The sequence below is a fragment of the Molothrus ater genome, chromosome 5 (genome assembly GCF_012460135.2).
Source record: "Molothrus ater isolate BHLD 08-10-18 breed brown headed cowbird chromosome 5, BPBGC_Mater_1.1, whole genome shotgun sequence".
In the NCBI taxonomy this organism is placed as follows: Eukaryota; Metazoa; Chordata; class Aves; order Passeriformes; family Icteridae; genus Molothrus; species Molothrus ater.
The window spans coordinates 67,072,104-67,092,577 of NC_050482.2; the positions used below are offsets into that span (position 1 = coordinate 67,072,104).

Consider the following 20,474-nt stretch of genomic DNA (forward strand, 5'->3'; position numbering starts at 1 on the left):
CATTGAGTTATGCTGTGTATTAGAAAGAGAAGCTTCTAGTAATGATGTTTGTATTGGGGCCCTGCCATTAGTCTGACTCTTGCTTTCATTTCTGCTGGCACAGGAAATCCATCGTCGATTTGAGAACGCTCCCGACACGGCCAAGACAAAGGCTCTCCAAACTGTTATTGAGATGAAGGTAAATGGTTCTTGTGCATGGGCAGCAGTAGAATTTGTTCTCTGGAAAATGGGTTTTCATCTGAAAGGTGACTCTACCAAATACCACATGCTCCTGTCAGTCTTGTAATTTAAAATAAGTACATTTTTATACTATTTTATTATCTATTATTATTTTGTTACTATTGATCACCGAAGAGACAGACACAGTTGAAACTTGTCTTCTGTCTGCCTGCAGCAGCAGATACAGATTTCTTGCAGTTAAGCAGAAGTTCATTATATTACAAGAATAGGAATGATAGGTTAATATGAAAGATTTGTGGGATTTTATGATGTGGGTTCTTTTCTTTTTATGTTATCAACGTTTGAAGTACTGCTCTGCATTCTGTGTGTTAGCAAAGTTAGCAAACTCAACACCCACTTAAAGAATGGGTCATATAGCTAGAAATATGTCTGTATGCCATCATAAACCTAACTTTTCTAAATGAATTTGTGATTGAATTCTTAAGCCATTAGTGTAAGTATTTAATGGACTGATGGCAATTGGCCAAGAACTCAGGAGCCATAATCAAGTGTGTGGTTTACACAGCTTTATGCAATCATATTTCATATTGAATTGCTCATAAAGTACATCAGACAGCGTTTGGACAAATGGAGTTGAAAAACTGGAAACTGTCTTTGCAAGCTGTTCTTTTCCATTTTGTATCCCTCCTTTTTATTTTATTTTCCTTCCTTTTCTTCTCCTGCAGCTTTTTCCATTCTATATCAGTGTTTTCCTTATTTATATCCCATCTTTCATTTGCTATCACTCTTATTAGTCATCCTTGTGGTCCATAGTAATGGAAACTAGTTGACCATCTGGTAACGTTAGGTATCTTTGCTATCAAAAGAGAAACACAGGGACATTTCTGGGAAATCATGTGAGCACTGAAGATAAATACTGTTGTCAATTTCAACATATCATTTTACTTTACTACCTCTAATTTTTTGCTGCAAAAATTCACTTTATCAATTTTAACATAAGTATCAAACATTAATCAGGAAATCCAGTTAGATCTTCATAATGATGCTTTTAAAAATATCATCTCATTAATAAAAACCTATATTTAAAAAAATCAGCTTTTTGTTTAGCTGTGCTTTGTTTAGCAAAGAAAAAGTTAGGAAGGTTTTCTTCATGAAAGTCTGTAGTATTGTTTCAAATCAGATCTGTCTTCAGGAAAGACTAAATATTTTGGTGAAATGAAATAGGAAAAAAATAGTCTGCTTTAAGAGATAATAGTTGCTGAATACATATCCATGATCATGAGTATGCATGGAGCTCTGTGTGCTGTGTGAGTCTGTTCTTGCTGCTCCTAACACAAAAAACTTGTAAAGAAACACTAAACCAGGTACACAGAATGAATACCTCTGATCATCCTGTATGAGGATAATGATAGATTGACTTTCTTTTTCCACATGGCTATTTTTAACCCACTGAAATATTTTATGCATTGTACATATGAGCCAGAATCCTTTACTGCTTTATCCAATCAATAATGGATTGTTGCACATTTTCCTTGCTTATGGTGCTTTGCTGTTCCCCATTTGTGACCCCACTTAAATTAACTAGTGGCACAAACCCAATTACTTACCATTCTTACAGTCACATTTTGCTGTCCATTCAATTAAAATTACATTTCTTTCTGAAAAGGCAACATTTCCTCATGTTCCTTTATTTATTCATTTTATTTCTTTATTTCATCCTACATGATGTTTCTGCCCTGAACCATGTTTTATTTCAGTACTATACTCTTGCTTTCCTTGAAAGGTAAAAACTAAATTGAAAAATGAATATCTGAGCTGTCATCTGTAAAGAGTTGAACACTGATATCTCTAAGAACTTCCTAAGTAAATTTCAAGGGCAGGTAATTTATTGGACACAAATCTCCTTTTGTTTTGCTACAACAGTATGCTAACAAAAATCACCTGTGTGTCTTTACCCATCTCCTCTAATCACTTCCAGGATTCAAAAATCTCTTCCATGGAGCGTGGCCTCCGGGATTTGGAAGAGGAGATTCAGATGCTGAAGTCCAACGGAGCCCTGAGCACGGAGGAGCGGGAGGAGGAGATGAAGCAAATGGAGGTGTACCGGAGCCATTCCAAATTCATGAAAAACAAGGTACTGGGAAAACACCTCACAGCCCTGTGTTCAACTGGGCTGAGTGAACAGGGCAGAGAATGTGCATGCTTTAGTTGGGAATTATGGTCTGGGTTCCCAGTCAGATGCTGGGAAACAGAACTGATTTAGTACCTGGCCATGAAGCCACTAAAATAACTTAAAAATATGTAAGAAAATTTGAAATTGAAATTTCCTTTTTCCTTTCCTTTTTCCTTTCCTTTTTTCCTTTCCTTTTTTCCTTTCCTTTTTTCCTTTCCTTTTTTCCTTTCCTTTTTTCCTTTCCTTTTTTCCTTTCCTTTTTTCCTTTCCTTTTTTCCTTTCCTTTTTTCCTTTCCTTTTTTCCTTTCCTTTTTTCCTTTCCTTTTTTCCTTTCCTTTTTTCCTTTCCTTTTTTCCTTTCCTTTTTTCCTTTCCTTTTTTCCTTTCCTTTTTTCCTTTCCTTTTTTCCTTTCCTTTTTTCCTTTCCTTTTTTCCTTTCCTTTTTTCCTTTCCTTTTTTCCTTTCCTTTTTTTCCTTTCCTTTTTTCCTTTCCTTTTTTCCTTTCCTTTTTTCCTTTCCTTTTTTCCTTTCCTTTTTTCCTTTCCTTTTTTCCTTTCCTTTTTTCCTTTCCTTTTTTCCTTTCCTTTTTTCCTTTCCTTTTTTCCTTTCCTTTTTTCCTTTCCTTTTTTCCTTTCCTTTTTCCTTTCCTTTTTCCTTTCCTTTTTTCCTTTCCTTTTTCCTTTCCTTTTTCCTTTCCTTTTTCCTTTCCTTTTTCCTTTCCTTTTTCCTTTCCTTTTTTCCTTTCCTTTTTCCTTTCCTTTTTCCTTTCATCAATTATTGGTTCAGGTTTTATTTTGTCAGATGTCTTTCCAAAGATACTTCATTGAAAATAATATATTTATTTTTGCAGCTGTTGCTGTATAATATAACTGTTTGGCCTTTCCATTATGTAAAAGTTGAGAAGAGGGTGAGCTGTCACAATAATGGTTTTCCATTGCACTCTCCTTCCAGCATTGGAGTCAGCATGAGAGCAGTCTGCAACAGTGGTGGTGCTGACATTAATTCTGTTGTTTGGAATACAGGACAAATACAGCAGTGAGAGATGTTGGTCCTCATGTGTAAAGGTGGACACTGGCTATTGAATTGTCTGTAGGCAGCAGTCAACCCATTCTTTGTTTCTCAGTCTTTTAGTGGGTCCTAACATTCTTTAGTGAAGGTTCAGGCCTTCTTGTGCAGTAAATTTAAGTATATTGTGAACAGTCCTGCCTTTTTAAATTAACTTATGTGTACTCCCTGCAAGCAGTATACAAACCCTGGAACAGAGGTTGAAAATTACTCCACTAGGTCCTGAACAATTGTAACCCACTGCATTTGGCCTACTTGAAATTATTGGTCACATAAAGAATGCTGGGTGAAGCGTCTTGGAGGAAGCAGTGTTACTTGCCCTGAGGTAGATTTGAGTACTAAGGATGGGTTCCTTCCTCTTGCCTCACACCATTTCACTGAAACACCTCGAGATAACCACATCTGTTCTTACTTTTGCTCCTTATCCCACTGGGTTGCTTCTAGGAACTGAAAGGCACCTTGTTCAAATTAGGAATGGAGGAGGAGATTAGAGCACCGCTTCCTTCCATCTTTTCTTCTGTCTTTCCTTCTTTCATTGTTAGCAACTCTTCAATTTCCCCTTGTCCTGTCCCTCTGTGGATCTATAGATCTACTCAGCTACTTGATTTCTCTTCTGTCTCCTGGTCTGCTCACTTATTTTCCTGCAGAAAATTTCTTCCTTTTTGGTATCTGTTTGCTCATGACTCATGGCCATCTCCAATCCTCACATCTTGCTGTCCTACTTTGTTCTGTAATTGCACAGCTTTTTTTTTTCAGCATTGTATAAGTGATTTGTGGCTGTAGCTTGACAATTAACATTATTTCTCTTAAGCTGAAGTATGTCCTTTTTCCTGTTGTAATTTCCTCATGAACTGCAGTTTCAATACCCTTGGGATAAGTGCCACATACTTGACATATGTAAACATAACCATAATTGTATATCTTCTGTTTCATAATCAAATTCTTGTCAGGCAGCTTCTATGAAATTACACAGACATTAAACTTTTGAGAGGACTTACTGAAGAATGGAAGAGGAAATGAGTGACCATTGTTGATCCTTCTCTTTGGTTCTTTGTCACTTTCAGTCAGTTGGAGTGAAACAGGCTGACTAGAAGCTGACAAATAATAAATATTTAAAAGCATAACAATGTCGTGACAGGTAGAGCAACTGAAGGAAGAGCTAAGTGCCAAAGAGGCTCAAGGGGAGGACCTGAAAAAAAGAGTGGCTGGTCTCCAGACCGAGGTCTCTGCAGTAAGATCTCTCTTTTGTGTGCAGTGGCCATTCACTGGGGCTTGCTAGCTCTTCTGGCTTTCTTCTCTTACCTCCTTCATGGCTTGATATAACAAGTAGAACTAACAGCCTGCTCAGCCTTGTAGCTGCCTTTTTGTTCACATGGTTTTGGGGTCCATAAATAACATCACTCTCCAGCTGAACATCTGTATTTGTTTTATTGCTGTTTTTAATGGTTTGAGCAATAACCTACTCTTCTCTACTGAAGCAGATTTTCAAAAGCATTCAGCACCCATTTTGTGGACAGACTTTCAAAGAGATTTCCTGTTCCTAGTAAAAAAAATAAATTTGAAAACTTGTGTCAAACCCTCTTAACATTGTTTCACAAAAAATAATGAAATCTGGATGCTGAACGCTTTTAAAACTGATGCTGGATTTTAGCAGCATGAATTTAGGTTATTTGCTGTCAAGTTGGAGTTTCACTCAAAAGAGTGAATATGGTTTCATCAAGAAGAGAGATGTGAGCACTTGATGCTGTTTTTACTTCTCTTGCAAATGTGGATGGTGTGTGCTGCATTCTTACTGAAGAGCTCTGGCACATTGGCAGGGTGGGCTTGCAGCTCTGAAATGGGAGACAAGAATCTTGTCAAGAGACAAGAATCTCACAGGGCTGCTTGGGAAGCTTCACCTGATGAAATGTGGTAAACATCTCTTCTGAGATGTGCCCAAAAACAATCTGTCTTTTTGAGAAAGTTTTACTCTGATTCATCTACTTACTAATTGAAAAAGTTTGTGTCATCTGAGATTTTTTTAAGGAGGCTTTTTTGTTTAGATACTCTAGAAAAGATAACCAGTAAATAATTCAGCTCTTTGCAGCAGTTGTTCTGTGCCTGGCAGTACTGTGCAACTGGTGGCTGACAGCAGAAATAGTGCAGCTGACATAAATATCTCTGTGGTGAATTGAAATAGGTGGCAGAATCATCCTCTGGGCATATTTGCTTTTAGTAAAATATGAAAAAAACCCCAACTTAGCAGGTTTGAATTAGTGAACAACAAACTATTGAGTAGTTCTATAAATTCTTATATACCTTCTCAGTGTTCCATTTAATAAAATGAGTTTGGGAGGTTTTTTGAGGTGCATGTCCTCCTTCCCCATTCCCTCATGTAGAGTTTTCACACTGGAACACAGGAGTCCTGGGTTAACTATTTTGATACTATTTTAATACTTTTTGGTAAAGCGTTTTCTTCCTTTAATTGCCCATTATTGAAAAAATATTGTCAATATAAAACTGCTTTTACCCAAGCTTTTTTTTCTCAGTTATTCCTACAAGTATGTGCATTTATTCTAATCAAAAACTTTAAAAACAAATTATAACTATACTATTATTTTGTTCATGTTTCCAGATATGGGCAGTGACGTGGACAATTTTTTTATCTTGTGTTGTCCTTTAATTTATGTTTTTAAGCACTGGACAATGCACTTTTGAGGCTAAGGAATTTTTTTTAATGTCACATACAGAATTGTTCAGAGACTTTTAAGGTTTTAGAGATACATCCACCTGTGCTATATAATATGTAGCAGTAAAATATTGCTATTCTGTGAGACAGGAAGCAAACCAGAAAGTTGGTTACAAACTTGGACTTAAAACTACATTTAGACTTCTCTGTCATCTTTTATGAATATTTTTTCTCAGACTTAATAAAAGTTGTCCTGAGTGATTATTGCACTTAAATTAAGATTTTAGATAATATAATTGCCTTTTTTTTTGTGCTTATTAAAATTTTTTAAAATTTACTAGGGTTTTTTCTCTTAATAAAAATCCAACATACATTTGTTGAAATAAATTTGCATTTTTGTACTGATCTAATTCACTACATTAAATGTAGGAAATCGCTCTCAACAAAATGCAGTTCCACAAACAGTTTTCATGTTGTTTTGATGAATATTTGCATCTGCTTTTAGAAACTTCCACAAACTAAAGTGTGTTTCATAGAATAAAATGCTGATTTTGTAAATGATGAGAAAAGTAAAGATGTCTTCACATCCTCTGTAAGCATGAGGCTGGATTGATAGGTGGGGAGCTGGAGGGCAGCTTTGTGATTTGACATTTCAAAGCAAAGGTGGTGCTGCTGAGAGCCCTGCAGGTGTCTCATCTGCTCTGATATTACAGGCTAGGGGTGCTTTGTCATTACAGTTCTGCTTCATCTTCATTAAAACCTTATCCCTGTTACCTGTCTGGGTTTGGTCAGTCCTTTGGAAGATGAATAACAACAGACTGCCGCTATTAAAAAGAACCTCCCTTGAAAAATTGATGACATTGCTCCCCTCTCTTTTTCCTTGTATCCTTTGCTCATGACACAAATTTTTGCCAGCTTTTCACTCAAGATAACTGAAGGCTTCATAGTTCTGTGGGTTAATTTTAGAGTTGGTTGATAGTTGTGTATTTATGGTAAAGTTTGTAAGGAAGGCATAAATGATTTGTCCCTTTGCCCATCCTTTCTGTGTGTTGCAGATTGGCCAGGTGAAACAGGAGCTGTCACGCAAGGACACGGAGCTGCTGGCGCTGCAGACCAAGCTGGAGACCCTCACCAATCAGTTCTCTGACAGCAAGCAGCACATCGAGGTTCTCAAAGAGTCTCTTACAGCTAAAGAGCAAAGAGCTGCCATCCTGCAGACAGAGGTGAGGAGGGCAATTCTGTACTTGCTGAGTGTGCACAGAGAAAGAGAGAAAACTCATGATCTCTTCTGTTCCTAGGTTGTACAGTCCCACAGCCATCCAGTGATGCTTGTTCTGAGCACTTTGTATCTCTGATGATGTGTTTGGCTCTCTAGGCCAGGGGATTGATCTAAAGACAAATATGTGTGCATGAGTGCTTGGCTGAATTAGAAGTTGCAATGTCTGAGCTGGGAGGATTTATTTGCAGTGACCTTGTAGCTAGAGGAGAGAAGGGAAAGGAAAATGATACCAATAGCAAACACTCTGCAGAGTCTTCACCATTACTGTCAGAATGTCCAGGAACTCTTGCTTTGCTTACACCTAAAATATGGACTTTCATGGTTTATGATGCATATTCCAAGGTAAAGGAAAAATATTTTTTCTAAACTGTGTTTTGATGACAAATGCCTAATAAATTCCCATATTGCATAAGACCCAGGTGTGTATCTGGACATCAAACAGATAATGAATGCAGCATAAACGTGTTGCTTCTGGACATTCTTGAAGAGCAGGCATGAAATGTTGTGTGCAGACAGCAACCTCAGTCTCTGGCTTGGAAAACTGTAGTGTTAGTGGAAGTCCAAAAGATGGCAGTGATGCATTAAAAACTTTGTGTTGTTACAGCTAAGAGTCAAAGGTAAAAGAGCTGAGAAAAGGCATGCAGGAAATTTGTGGGGGACAGTGGTAGAAGGTTCCATATTACAAGAGCATAAGAGAATTGGCCTGAACTTTTTACCCTAATTTAGCTTTCCTTTAGCCAAAATTGATGAATCTGTGGGTACTCATGGCCTTGTTGACATGCAGTAATGAAGTTGCAGAGGAAATATTTTTGGATGTTCCAGGATGGCTTTTCTGATTATTCTCAGATTTATGTAGAGGTTGAGATTGCATTAGTGGGTATAACTGGGAAAGCGTTCAGTTTACAATCATACACCTCCTGTTAAATTTGTTCATTCCTTTTTGCTAGTTCATGAATGTACCCTAGATTAGTACATGTCTATTTAAAGAAATATTTAAATTTCAAAATATCATTAAAGCAGGTGTTAGGTAAATAAACATTTTCAAAGGTAAAATGCAGGCTTTGATCCATTGAAGCGATTGAAAAGAATATAGCTATGTTAAATGTGCAGTACTGTGACAAACCTACAAAAGTAGAAACACATTTCTCACTGCTAAGTAATAATTAGTAGTACTTTTGTACCTTGAGAGGTGAAGTTCTTGAAGAAATTTACTTTATTAACAAGCTAAAAGACTTCAGTAGAGGATCATGCTTTCAGCTGTTACAGTAGGTAAACATATTTATTCAATTAAAGTGTCCAGAATTGAAACAGAGTATTTAAAACCAAGAAGACTTGATTATATACCATAGATAGATACTTTTGGCAGTTATTCAGAACATCTTGATTTTATTTTACCTACAGACCAAAGTACTTTAATACAGAAAATGATTCTACTCTCTAACTTGTTATATTACTAAATAATTATTGACTATTTTTGTTCTTCACTGGCTGCTTCCATATGAAATTCTCATGTAGCACCACAAAACCAAACTGGCTTCCTTTTTCCAAGAAGATATTTATACTTTTTGGAAGATAATCTCATCTTTGTCACCCTTGTTGGGAGTTCTTGTCAGAAAGCTCAACAATTAAATTATCACGCAGTTGCCTTTTTTCTGTGTTCACAGGTGATCCTCTTAGGTATAGGATTGAAACATGCTGAGGACATACAGCTGAGATGTTTGTTATTGCATCCTGTGATCATTTGGTTTTTTTAAAGGAAAGGATATCTTTCCATACAAGGGTTTTCTTAGGGAATGAGGTAGGAATGTGAGATCCTGCTTGGCCTCACTTCTTGACAGCACTGGTCAATGTTAAAGCCCAATTAGCTTCTCTCAGGACACCTAGAGAGAGTGTGAGGAGGAAGAGAGCTTCAGTTTCTGACATAGATTGTCAGACATCTTCATAGGGGATCAGTTCTTTAAAGTCAGATTTAAATAAACATTTTAAAAGAAAAGACCTCTTATTTATTCTTCTGTTAAGGAACCTGCTCAGAGGTGGGGAAAAGTGTTGATATAACATCTCAAAAATGGATGTGCCACCTGCCACGCTAGAACTACAAGCAGCAGTGAGCTGTTTGTGGGGTGTTTATCTTGAGGGCTATTGGGTGGAGAGGATATTGTGGTTAACTTTTCAATTGGTGTAGAAACCTTTAAAAATAGCTCTAAAATTGTAGAGTCACTTTGTAAACAAAACAAAAAATAAGTCAGTATTTATGTTGGAACTAAGGCTTTATCCATACAGAGTTTTCACCCAGTGAGCTCTTCAGCTTAGATCAGTGCCAGAAGTTTTGTGGCTTCAGTGGGAAGTTGCATTAACCAGTGGGAATGGTCTCCTTTATTTTTGTATACTGCTCAAGCTGGTTCTGTAATTGGTCTGCTCCTCTGGTAAATTCAGATTGATATTCAGTAGAAAAATGAATCTAATCGTGTGGAAGTTTTTATTTGCTTGGAATGTCTCATTAGAACATAAAATTTTCTGAGGATTTTTCTCTATTGGGGCTTATACTGACATTTTGAAACTGCAGTAGATTCTGCCAAATCAGAGACAGAGGAGTGGATTGTATTTAGTGAGGAATGTCCAGATGGGAGCTGGGTGTTTCTCACAACACTTTGCAGCAGCAGCAGCTACCTGAACACCCAGTGCTGGCACCTGCAAACACTGAGGTGAGCTCACAGAACTGACTTCACTGGGTTCAGGTGTTTAATGTCCTGTGCTAGAGCTTGTGGAAGAGCAGTTGAACTCTTCTAACTAACTTCTGACCCAGGCAGGCCTTGGGAGCAGCACATCTGTCCTGCACTGAGTTTGTAACCCTGGCAGGACCTGAACACCCTCTGCACAAAGGCACCTCTGCTCCCTGGCATCATTGTGTAATCTAAGTTGTCTGGAAAACTGGGAGCTAAATGTTCATGAAGAATTCACTCTTATCTACAGACCATCCTGGATATGATGCAATTGGTATGAGGAGGTGAACAGTCAACTCTAATCTAGTTAAAAAGAAAGATCAGTGTCAAAAATACAGAATTAAATTAAGTCTTGTGGTAGCACTGCATTCAAATTAGTCAATAAACATGGCTTTAAAGTGTTAATTACAGACTATGCTGTCAGTAAAAAGGCTTACCTCCTTCTTTGGATTGATAGATGTTTGCCAGTTTGTAATGAAATGTCACAAAACTGATCCTTTTAAAATCTACTCTACTTGGAGACTTCACCTAACAATAGCTACAGTAGGTAAAAAGCAACTCTCACCTCACATACCAATTTAAATTTCATGTCTCTGTGTATTTCTCAATGATCTTTAAATTCTGAATGCTAACACAGAATTACTTCAACATCTGCTTTAAAAAGTGGCTGGCTTCTGTTAGAAACCTTTGCAGGCTCTTGAATACACCTTTCAGGATTGGTATTCCACCTGTTCCTTCTGCTGCCTCTACTGTAGTCACACCTACAGAGAATTAAACTTGAGAATTTTGCTGTTACAGAGCGATTGGGGCTTGGATATAGCATAGGGGAGGTTGTACCTTCTGATACCACTGAGTGAAGTATGGTTTGGTTCACTGATCTAAATTATGGTTCTGCCATGGTTTCAACAGGTATCAGGTAGATGTGAAGAATCACTCAGGAAAAGTGAGTGTGCTGTATTTTCTATGCGTCACTGACATCTTCTTAAACCCAAGTGGGAATCACCAGGGTTGGAATAACCTGCTTGCCACTGTACAGTGGAGATGGTGATAAAATTGAGGAAAAAACCCCATGTTTTCAATCTCAGGTCCTATTAATGCAAGCTCCTGAAACTCAGGAGCACAGTGAGAAACACAGTGAGGTCTGAAACTCACTGTGGACTTCTGAAAATGTAAATGATTTCCCTGTAGTTTGGAAATATTCTGAAAGCTAAGACTGTCATTACAGAATTCAACATTCTAAAAAAGGCTTAAGATGAGATTTACATTAAATATGATATCACTTATTGTGCTTATTCTGGTAGTAATTGGAGCTACTAATAGATGAATTTTCCTTAGAAATTTGGACTTCTGCATGTTTAATGTATGGCTACACACATTAAGAATGGAGACACAGAATGTTATTTACAGCTACTGGAAAACTCTGTGAAGACAAATCAGTGGTCCTCAACACAGTTTTTCATATATCACCCTTAGAGTGAAGGAATTTAGGTCTTGTGTGTGGTATCCACCTGAAGACAGGTCCCCTGTACCTGGGAAGGGTTAGAGGTGTGCTTGTTTTGCTAAAGCTTGGTGAGCACTTGGGTGCTGCAGGCAGGGCAAGTGAGTGAGCCCCTGTGACAGGAAGGACTGGCCTGAGCTGCACTGTAGGGTTTTCCCTGCCATGCAGAATTAAAGACATGGCAGTCCACTACTGGGAAAGCAGTTGGGTTAACACAGGGTTAAGACAAAACCATCCAAGACACAGAATTCAGGAGAAGGGGTGTCAGCACCTCAGTGGTGTTTGCCCGATTGTTTCCGTGTACTGAGAAAATCCTGAGCTGACTCTGGTGGAGTTGGCATCATCTGTCTCCCACAGACCTCAATTCTTGTCACTGTGGGAGGATGCCATGCATAAACTGAGCTGACATGGATAAACAAGTGCAGTGTTCTGCCAGGAATAGTGCTAAGGTGATGATTGTGTGTCCTGCCAGCCTTTGAAAATACTTTTGAAAGTGTTTTCTATGGTTTCCTAGGCAAAGACCTCACACAAATAAAACCAGGAATGCAATTTACCCCAAACCATAAGCTAATATAGAGTTCAAAGAGAATAATCAATCAGAAAATGGAAAGCATTCTGTGGATAAATTTCTATTTGCAGATGTTCTCTGTTCACTTACTGCTGTGCTGTAGGCATTTGGACTGTCTCAAATATTTTGCAACACAACTGTTGAGAGTGTCTATTTTCTTGTGAGGGAGATTTTCTGTTTCCCTTGAAGAATTCATGAAAGTGACTCTTAGCTTTAATATCAAAGATTCCCAGGGAAGAACATACCTAATCTGTCTATAGAACTGTATGTTTTAAAAAAGAAGACAAAGCCTGATCCACCTGCTAAACCTTTCATTGCAAATACTATCCCATTCTATAAATCATATTTGGGTAAGACCTGGTACTCTTAATATCCCTGCAGATCACACTATATTCCCCATTTGCTGTGTGAGAAGTCAGGAATGTGATTTTAATAATGTATGTGTAAGTGAGAAGGCTCCAGACACAGAGGTGGCAGTGGGATTGCAGAGCTGATGGGGAGAGCAGGGCAGCTCTTTTCCCTGGAAAAGAGGGAAAGTGCTTTCTGCTCTGTATGAAAGGATTCAGACAAAAATACCAAAGAGTTTTGTGGGTGGAACACTGGAAATGCAGAGCCTCAGAGACAACTTTTCCATTAGCAATGCAAAGTAAAATGGAATTAGAATAATATGTTAAAACTAAATGTTGCACAAAATACCATAAACAGAGTAAATTCCTAAATTCTTACCATAGCTGGGGCTGTCCAGTGGTTGTCATCCTTTCACTTCATGTCTCTGCTAGTCTGTGCTGCGCAGAAAGACCAAGAAATTCATTGATCAGCCTGTTTACTCTGTGTGACTGATGTCCTGTAATGGATTCAGCTAACAGGAACCAAATCTGATACTGTCAAATGAGATTAGCAGCCAAGCTTGCAGATTTGAGCTCTGGCTGAGTGCTGAGTGGATAAGGGTCAGTGGGTTTCTTTTGGATCGTGAGCAGGTTGGTGGTGTTGGATTTCGTATTGCACAGTAGCCTTTGAGATTAGTCTGTGCTCTGTGGTGACCTTACTCTTCTCAGTGAATTTGTATTCAGGTAGCTCTGATTCCTTCTCCCATTTCCTTTGTCTCGTGAGCTCTGTTTCACATATGGAAGAGAAATGCAGAAGGAAAAGCAAAAGATGCTCAACATGCAGTTTTGAAGTTTGAGGTCACCACAGAGCTCCCAGAGTGTGTTTCTAAATTCACTCGGGCCCTTGGAGCTCTAAGTGTGTTTGTGTGTCCAAATTGCACCCACAATATCCTGTACTGTGTAGTTTGCTCTATTTTACCTTAATATAAAACTGCATGTTGTGAAAAACATGTTATATTTAAACAATTACTTTGCTTTTTAAGCCAAAATATTCTTAGCCATCCTAAGGTAACCTCTTTCCAGTTGTGATCTGCAGTGGCTGCAAAGAGCTCTGCTTTCATTACCTTCAGGCTCAGCTACTACTGTGATCAAAACCTAGAATATAAAATGACTGTCTGGTACAAGGAGTCTGTGTTTATTCTCTGATTATTAGTAATGTTTCAAATAAAGGGGTCAGTTTCCCTGCATGTGAGAGAACTCCACAACACATTATGTTGGCTTCTACTTGGAGGAAAAAAATTTTAGTATTGTGTGATACAAGCCTGAGTTATATGAGAAGTATGATTTGAGGTTTTCCAAGAAGGAGCATTATTCACATATTGTTGGGAATAACACGGTTGATTATTTTTAGTATTTAATCTCCTGTCACTTATGATAAATGTTTTATCTCAATCTTATATAAGTTGAATTCTTAAAGAAAGGGGTGTTTGAGTTCCAAATCTCTTTGTAATATTTCCCCTGTGGAAGTGTAGTTTAACTTCCCTGAAGTTTCTCTCCTTGTGCTAAGCAAAGCTTGTTCTGCGGCTCTGAACCCAGGTGGACGCGCTGCGGTTACGTCTGGAAGAGAAGGAGACCATGCTGAACAAGAAGACGAAGCAGATCCAGGAGATGGCAGAGGAGAAGGGGACTCAAGCAGGAGAGATCCATGACCTCAAGGACATGCTGGAGGTGAAGGAACGCAAGGTCAACGTTCTTCAGAAGAAGGTAAGGTTGGAGAGCCCCGAGTCAGATAAACACCTGATGCATCTCAGTTTCCAAGGCTGTCAGAGAGTCTGAACTAGAATGTACATTCTGGAGATTAATGTTCCAGTCCATTGACGTAATGGGAATATGATGAAGGGTGAATTTGTCGGAATTTTTGACAAAAAATTGGAATTCACAACAGAGGTTGTTGCCTTGCTGTGATTGCACGTTGGTGGTGTTGGATTTCGTATTCCAGCTGCTTCTGCTGCACCAGCTGCTTCTGCTTCCATATTAATATTACCAGTGGCTGAGGCATTTTTATAAGGGCACATATTCTGAAAAATCAATCCTTTCCCACCCAACACCTTACCAAAACCACACTGATTTGAGGCACAGGCTGATCATGACTTCAGTATGTGGCTGAATGAATGAGAGGTTGGATCAGTGGAAGCAATTAGGGTGATTTCTCTGTAACTGATCTCGTGAAGAATTTTGTATAACTTTTGTTAAAAATGCTGTATTATTACACTTAATATTTCTTGGGAAGTGCTAGGATAGGATAATCAGACTATCCTTCATATCTTTTTAGATAAGAAAACATAGACGTTATCAGTGAACTGGGTGAGGTCTGGGTAAAAAGACATGTAGACTGTGTCAGATAAATTAGAGAGGCATCCCAAAGGGCATTGAGCCCTAGGGCAAGAGATGTCATTATGGATGAGTGGTGGCAAATTGCACACGCAGTATATCCCAGTTTTCCTCTACACAGGGTAAGAAGAGAGAAATGCATGTACTGCAATAAATTTTAATTTGAAGAACATTTTTTTTTCTCTTTATCTTTAGAGAAGCTGTTCTTGGAGCTCTTATTCAGTGTATTAGCCTGAGGATGTGGGGGTTTAGTTCTGTTTTTTTTCCTGGACCTTTAAACAATTCTACGGAATTCTTGTTGTATTAATAGTTCAGAATATTGATTAATTTTTGATGCCTGGCCAATGCCTTTTCTTCTAGTCTGCAACCATAAATCATGAGGGTTTAGGTCATGTTCAGTTCTGTTACAGCAAATGTCATGCAGGAATGGAAGTTCAGGCATGGACTACAGCCATAAATAAGTAATTAATAATTCTGGAGCAGAGCCCTAATTCCCAGTCTTCACAGTCTCATTTTTTTGACTCTTCATTTTTTTAGAAACACAGGTTTCTGATTTTTGTGCTGTGTTTCTTTTTGTTTTACAAAATTGGTCATGCACCCTCCAGACACAGATTGAGATCCCAGCTGAATGTTTAACCAAGGGGTGGGGAGTCTGACATTTGTGTAAATGTTAAATGTCACTGAGGTTGTTTTATTTCCATTCACTCTTACGCTGCTTTTTCACACAGTTTCTTGCTCTACTTGACACTTGAGAATGATCTTTCATTAGATCATTTATAGGCAGCTCTAAAGGTTATTTTTTAATACTTGTTTTTTTGAGACCACTGAAATCCATATTGAGACAGTTCCATTTTGTGTCTTCATGCATCTGACCTGTTTTTTCAGGACTGTTCCCTGCTGCTTTCAAGTGAAAGTACCTGGTCTTTTCAGGCTGGAAAGAAAGGATCCTGGCTTTTAAGAGTGAAACCTTTGAGGGTCCTGTTCTCTTGGATAGCTCCACTGAGGATAACAGTGGTGTGGTGTTCTGTAAACCTCTCACGAAGCATCTTAAACAAGAACAAAACAAAACCCCACTGAAACAAAGCACTATAAAATGCTTTGGGCTGAAAGGAACTTCCTTTAAAGATCATCCAGGTCCAGTTCCCCCTGCCATGGGCAGGGATTCCTTCCACTAAAGCAGTGCTCCAAGCCCTGTCCAACCAGGCATTGAATGCTTCCAGGGATGGAGCATCCTCAGCTTCTCTGTATGAAATACATAAACCTGTCTGTAGAAAAATGTCTATTTCCTGCTGCTAACTAGGATCACATGCAGAGATTTGAATTGGCTTTAGCCTTGAAGTTGCTGGAGGCATTTTCTTTAACATCAACAGTTAAATTGTGAGAGTTGTAAACTTGGAGTGTAACTAGCTAACCTAGAATATTCTTGTGGAGAATCCAGGTGACAATTCTTTTATCTGAGATTTGTGGTGCAATATGGAATTCCTTTTTGGTTTTTGTATACCCTGGGGTAAAAAACTGGAAGTTCAGGTTTAAAGTTCAAGGACTGATGTCTTTAACTCAGACTTTTAATTTCTTGTCCAGACCTGGAATTGAAGACTAGGTGTGGGATTTTCTATAGAAAGGGATTTGCATTTTCTTGTTCTCTTTAACATTTTTCCACAGAAAAGCAGAGCTTGAGAAAATACCTAAGGAAGGACTTGTCTGATTTTTTAATATGTATTATTGTGGAAGTTATGAGAACTTGCATAAAATCTGTTTCAGGTGCTATGGAAAAATTATGAAGCCTTAAAAATTATGAAGCCTTATTTTATCTGGTATATATGGCTGTCCTTTTTTGACTGCACAGATAGCTATTTCTGCCCTCTGCCTGGAAACCCAGAAGCCTGTAGTGCCTCTCAGATAAATATTTTTCTCTTAATCCTTGTAAACTGTGATTTGGTTTTCTGGTTTTGCATTTCTAGAGTGCATCTTATTAAAGTGCACATCTTGTTTTCTGCTTTATCCAAGTGCTATCTTTCAGATCTGCCAGGACAGTTCAGAATTTTATTACCATTAAAAAAAAAAGGCAATCTTTAAACTTTTACCTCCATGCAGAATTGTATTTTTATTCCTCCCTCTGGTTATGAACTGGTATGTTCAGACAGATCAGGTTTTAGTCTTATATTCTAGTTGAAGATTTGAAGATCTAGTTTAATGTATCTTCATAGGTCATAGATATTATAGATAGTAGTTTGTCTGGGTTTTTCTCTTGCTGGTTTAGTTATCTGATAGTAAATGTTTGTTTTAAGTTTATTGACATGGTTTAAGTGGTACTCAGGCGTTTTAACTAAATAGAGTGGAAGATCATGAAAGGCACGTGGTACAAAAAGTGCTTTTCCTCTATAGTGTTAATTGCTATTTTTGTATGGAAATAATATGTATTTGGAAGCAGCAGTTATGAGAAGGAACAGGGTAAAGATGTAGCATATTGAAGGAATTTACCAAATCAAGAATTGGATTAGTAGGTACCATTCAATCACTTTTCACCAAGTACTGTTCCCTCAGTGTGTACTTAGACATTTTTGAAGTTGTATTCTAATCAACTAGATTTTGCACACTAATATTTTTTAATGCTAGGTACAAAGAAAATTTGCAGCAAAAAGCTCAAGTGATAAAGATCTGAAAATAACAGAATTTATTAAAAATTAGTTACTTACATAACTTGGCCATTTAAGAAGAGTTGCTTACTTCTTTTGAAATTTAGAGATTGTCTGTACTAGGATGTAGCCATAGTTGAATGGGTACTTGGACCTCATGATTTTTTCATTTTCTGTGACTGTTTTAAATGTCAATCACCTTTTCTGGTGACACTGACAAGAAATTGTTTGGTGTGGTGTACAGAACTCTGCTATCCTAAATTGTTGCTGTTGAAACAAAAAATTATTTAAAATGCGCCCTTTTTTTTGGGTCTCTGTTTGGATTCCTTGACACAGACCACCTCTTGCTTTGCTTTATGAACCATTATTTTTGTTGTATTGGTTAAAGCTGGTGAGCTATGAAGTGTACTTTTTAGTCATCCAAAAATTAAGGTGAAGAAAGTAATGGAAGTTTACTGGCTGATTAGAGATCAGTTAAATGACAGAAGAAGATTACAAACAGCAAAGATCTGAAAAATTAACATGACAATTGGCATCATCACTGATACCCAGTAGGCACCAAAATACATTTTCTGGGTTGCTGAGGAAACCAGATGCTTCACATTTTAAATCCTGGAGTTTTTCCAGTTCTAAGCTCATACAGTGATGCTGCTTGATAGTACCTTTATTTTAGACAAAAGAAGTAGGGCACACGCTAGAAATTTGGGAACTTTGGCTTTATGGCTGAAAACTTAATGCGAAAAACTCAGTTTTCTAGAGCTTTGGGATTATTTTTTTCCTCATTTCATTTAAAATGGATCTTGCATAAAATCTCACTTTAAGCTGTTAGAACTCAAGGCCGTGGGACAGCATCTTTGAAAATAAAATAGGGACCATGCTGAGCAAATTTGAAATCTGAACCTGAAAAACATTAGATGGTGCTTCATTACTCTTTTTGCTATATCTGTCTATCTGTGCTGGTAAACAAGGATGAAAAGAAATGAGAAAAAAAAAATCAATATTTTGCAATCAAAGCATTTTAGGGAAATGGCATTTGGGACAAAGAGAAGTAATAATACACTGAAAGAAAAAAAACCAGGGAATCAATCACCTCTTGCTTTGGGGGTAGGCCATGTTTTGTCTTGGAGAGGGGGGTTAACACTCTCTCCTTTGTGCAATGCAGCTGCAGGCAAATAAAATGCAAGTTTTAGTGTCTGAACATAGCAGTGTTTTTGGCAGCTTCCCCTGCTCTGTGTGATAATTGACCTGTGAGAAAGGAAGAACACAGATTTATTTTTTTCCTTTGGTGGCTGTGCTGACTTGTTTAGCTAGAATTTGGGAAGGTTTCAAATGTTCCTGCACTTTTGAATAAGAAGCATTTCCTTTCTCCACAGAAGATTAATGTCCTCTGCTTCCCAGAAATCTTAGAAATCAGAATAAATATCTTATGCTTAATGATTAGAAATACTGTGTGGCAGGAGAGAGGGGCAGCAAACAAAATGTGTAACTCGGTTGTTTAAAATCAGTGGTGCTCATAGTTGGTTTAGTATTCCTAACTTTGAAGTGCAGTGTTTGTACTTTAAAGTTTATTTTCTTTCTATTCCCTCATCTCTGAAGTAAGTTTACCTACTCAGATAGCTCCTCTCCCACAACCCCAAGGAGATGAGAGAGCTCAGAAAAGGAACTGCATTTTCAAAGATCTAATTCAGTTTATGCTAGTTTCACCCAAGGTGTGACCTTGAACTTGCCAACCAAGCTAATGAATATATGGTTTTCTAAGAATTCATAAAATCCAGGCAGGACTTTGAGGCATGCCTTTGAGCTCTCTCAACGATGGCATTTAGTGCTTTAAAGTGCCCCAGTGTCCACACTGTAGGCAATGGCTTGGTGATACCTGCAGTGTGTCTGACTCTCTATTTGTGTGAACTGTACAGGGAATAATTCAGCAGAAAGGGCAAAGACTGGCCCAGCAAAGATGGGCAGCACTTTCATTTGCCAAGTGGGTCTGCATGTGCCCTCTGGTTTCAGACTGGATGGTTTTTTGCCTCTGTAACACTCCTGTGGGCAAGCTTAGCTGTGGCTTTTGAGTTAGAAATGATACAAATTCACTTGAAGGCTGGTTTGTAGGAGAAGTGTGTTTAATGCAAAAAATTCTCTCTTTTATAGACAGATTTGATGCAATTCTACTTGATTCGTTAACTAACAAAAACATCTTTCTTACAGACAGTCTTTAAGAAGAACAGAAAAACAGAGTAAGACAACACTACTTGCAGGTTGCTTATACTAAAAAGTTATTATTGTTTCTACAACTCCTTAAAAAGTCTTAAAAGTCTACTGTGAGAAAATGAAACCTGTTTTTTCACTCTCTGCCCAGGCTGTTGTATCCACACTTACCCTCAGCTTTTAATGTGCTTGAATCATGGACATTTAAGGAGGAGTAGCATACAGGCTCAGCTCATCAGCCCAGATTCTGCAGGGAGGGCAAGGTAGATGTGCTGCACTTTGTGCTCAGCTAGAGTTGAAGAAAGAGTTCCTGTTTGTTCAGGAACTCGGGGCCTTACCCAGCCCAACTACAGGAGTATTTCTGGAAGTCTCTGTCAGAGCTGTACTTCTGCTCTTTTTACTCGACGTCTCAGGTCATGCTACTGAACTGGTTCTAAACCCAGTTCAGAGATTTCAAATGCCACAAAAAAGACCAAACATCCCCACAGGGTTTGTGTCAGCTTCTTTATTAAATGTGACAGACGTGACCTCAAAGACGTGTCCTGGAGGGCCATGAGGAACTTGTGTCTCTGTGTCCCTGAAGGGATATCAGACCTCTTCTGCTGCTGCTTTTTCTTTCATTCAGACCTTCCTGTCACAGGCTTGCTGATGACCACTGGACAAGACAAAATTGAAATTTGTGCCTTTTAGAGATTTCTAGAAACTATTCTGGTTTATTGGTTACCCTTTATGTCCAAGATGCTAGAGTAAGTTCTCTTTTCACCAGCGC

The 20,474-nt window shown here is 38.1% G+C and overlaps 1 protein-coding gene across 8 annotated transcripts in view; it reads left to right on the top strand.

The window, feature by feature from the left end:
- The window catches only part of ERC1 (ELKS/RAB6-interacting/CAST family member 1), a 278,215-nt gene that overhangs the window by 71,809 nt on the left and 185,932 nt on the right, over window positions 1–20,474 (top strand). For 4 of the 8 annotated variants that reach the window (XM_036400558.2, XM_036400561.2, XM_036400563.2 and 1 more), the window contains exons 4-8: window positions 104–178; window positions 2,159–2,314; window positions 4,556–4,639; window positions 7,141–7,308; window positions 14,073–14,240. In XM_036400558.2, coding sequence (XP_036256451.1) covers window positions 104–178; window positions 2,159–2,314; window positions 4,556–4,639; window positions 7,141–7,308; window positions 14,073–14,240 — 651 coding nt within the window. The remainder of the gene's footprint in view (window positions 1–103; window positions 179–2,158; window positions 2,315–4,555; window positions 4,640–7,140; window positions 7,309–14,072; window positions 14,241–20,474) is intronic. The other 4 variants (XM_036400559.2, XM_036400560.2, XM_036400562.2 and 1 more) reach the window with 1 other exon arrangement.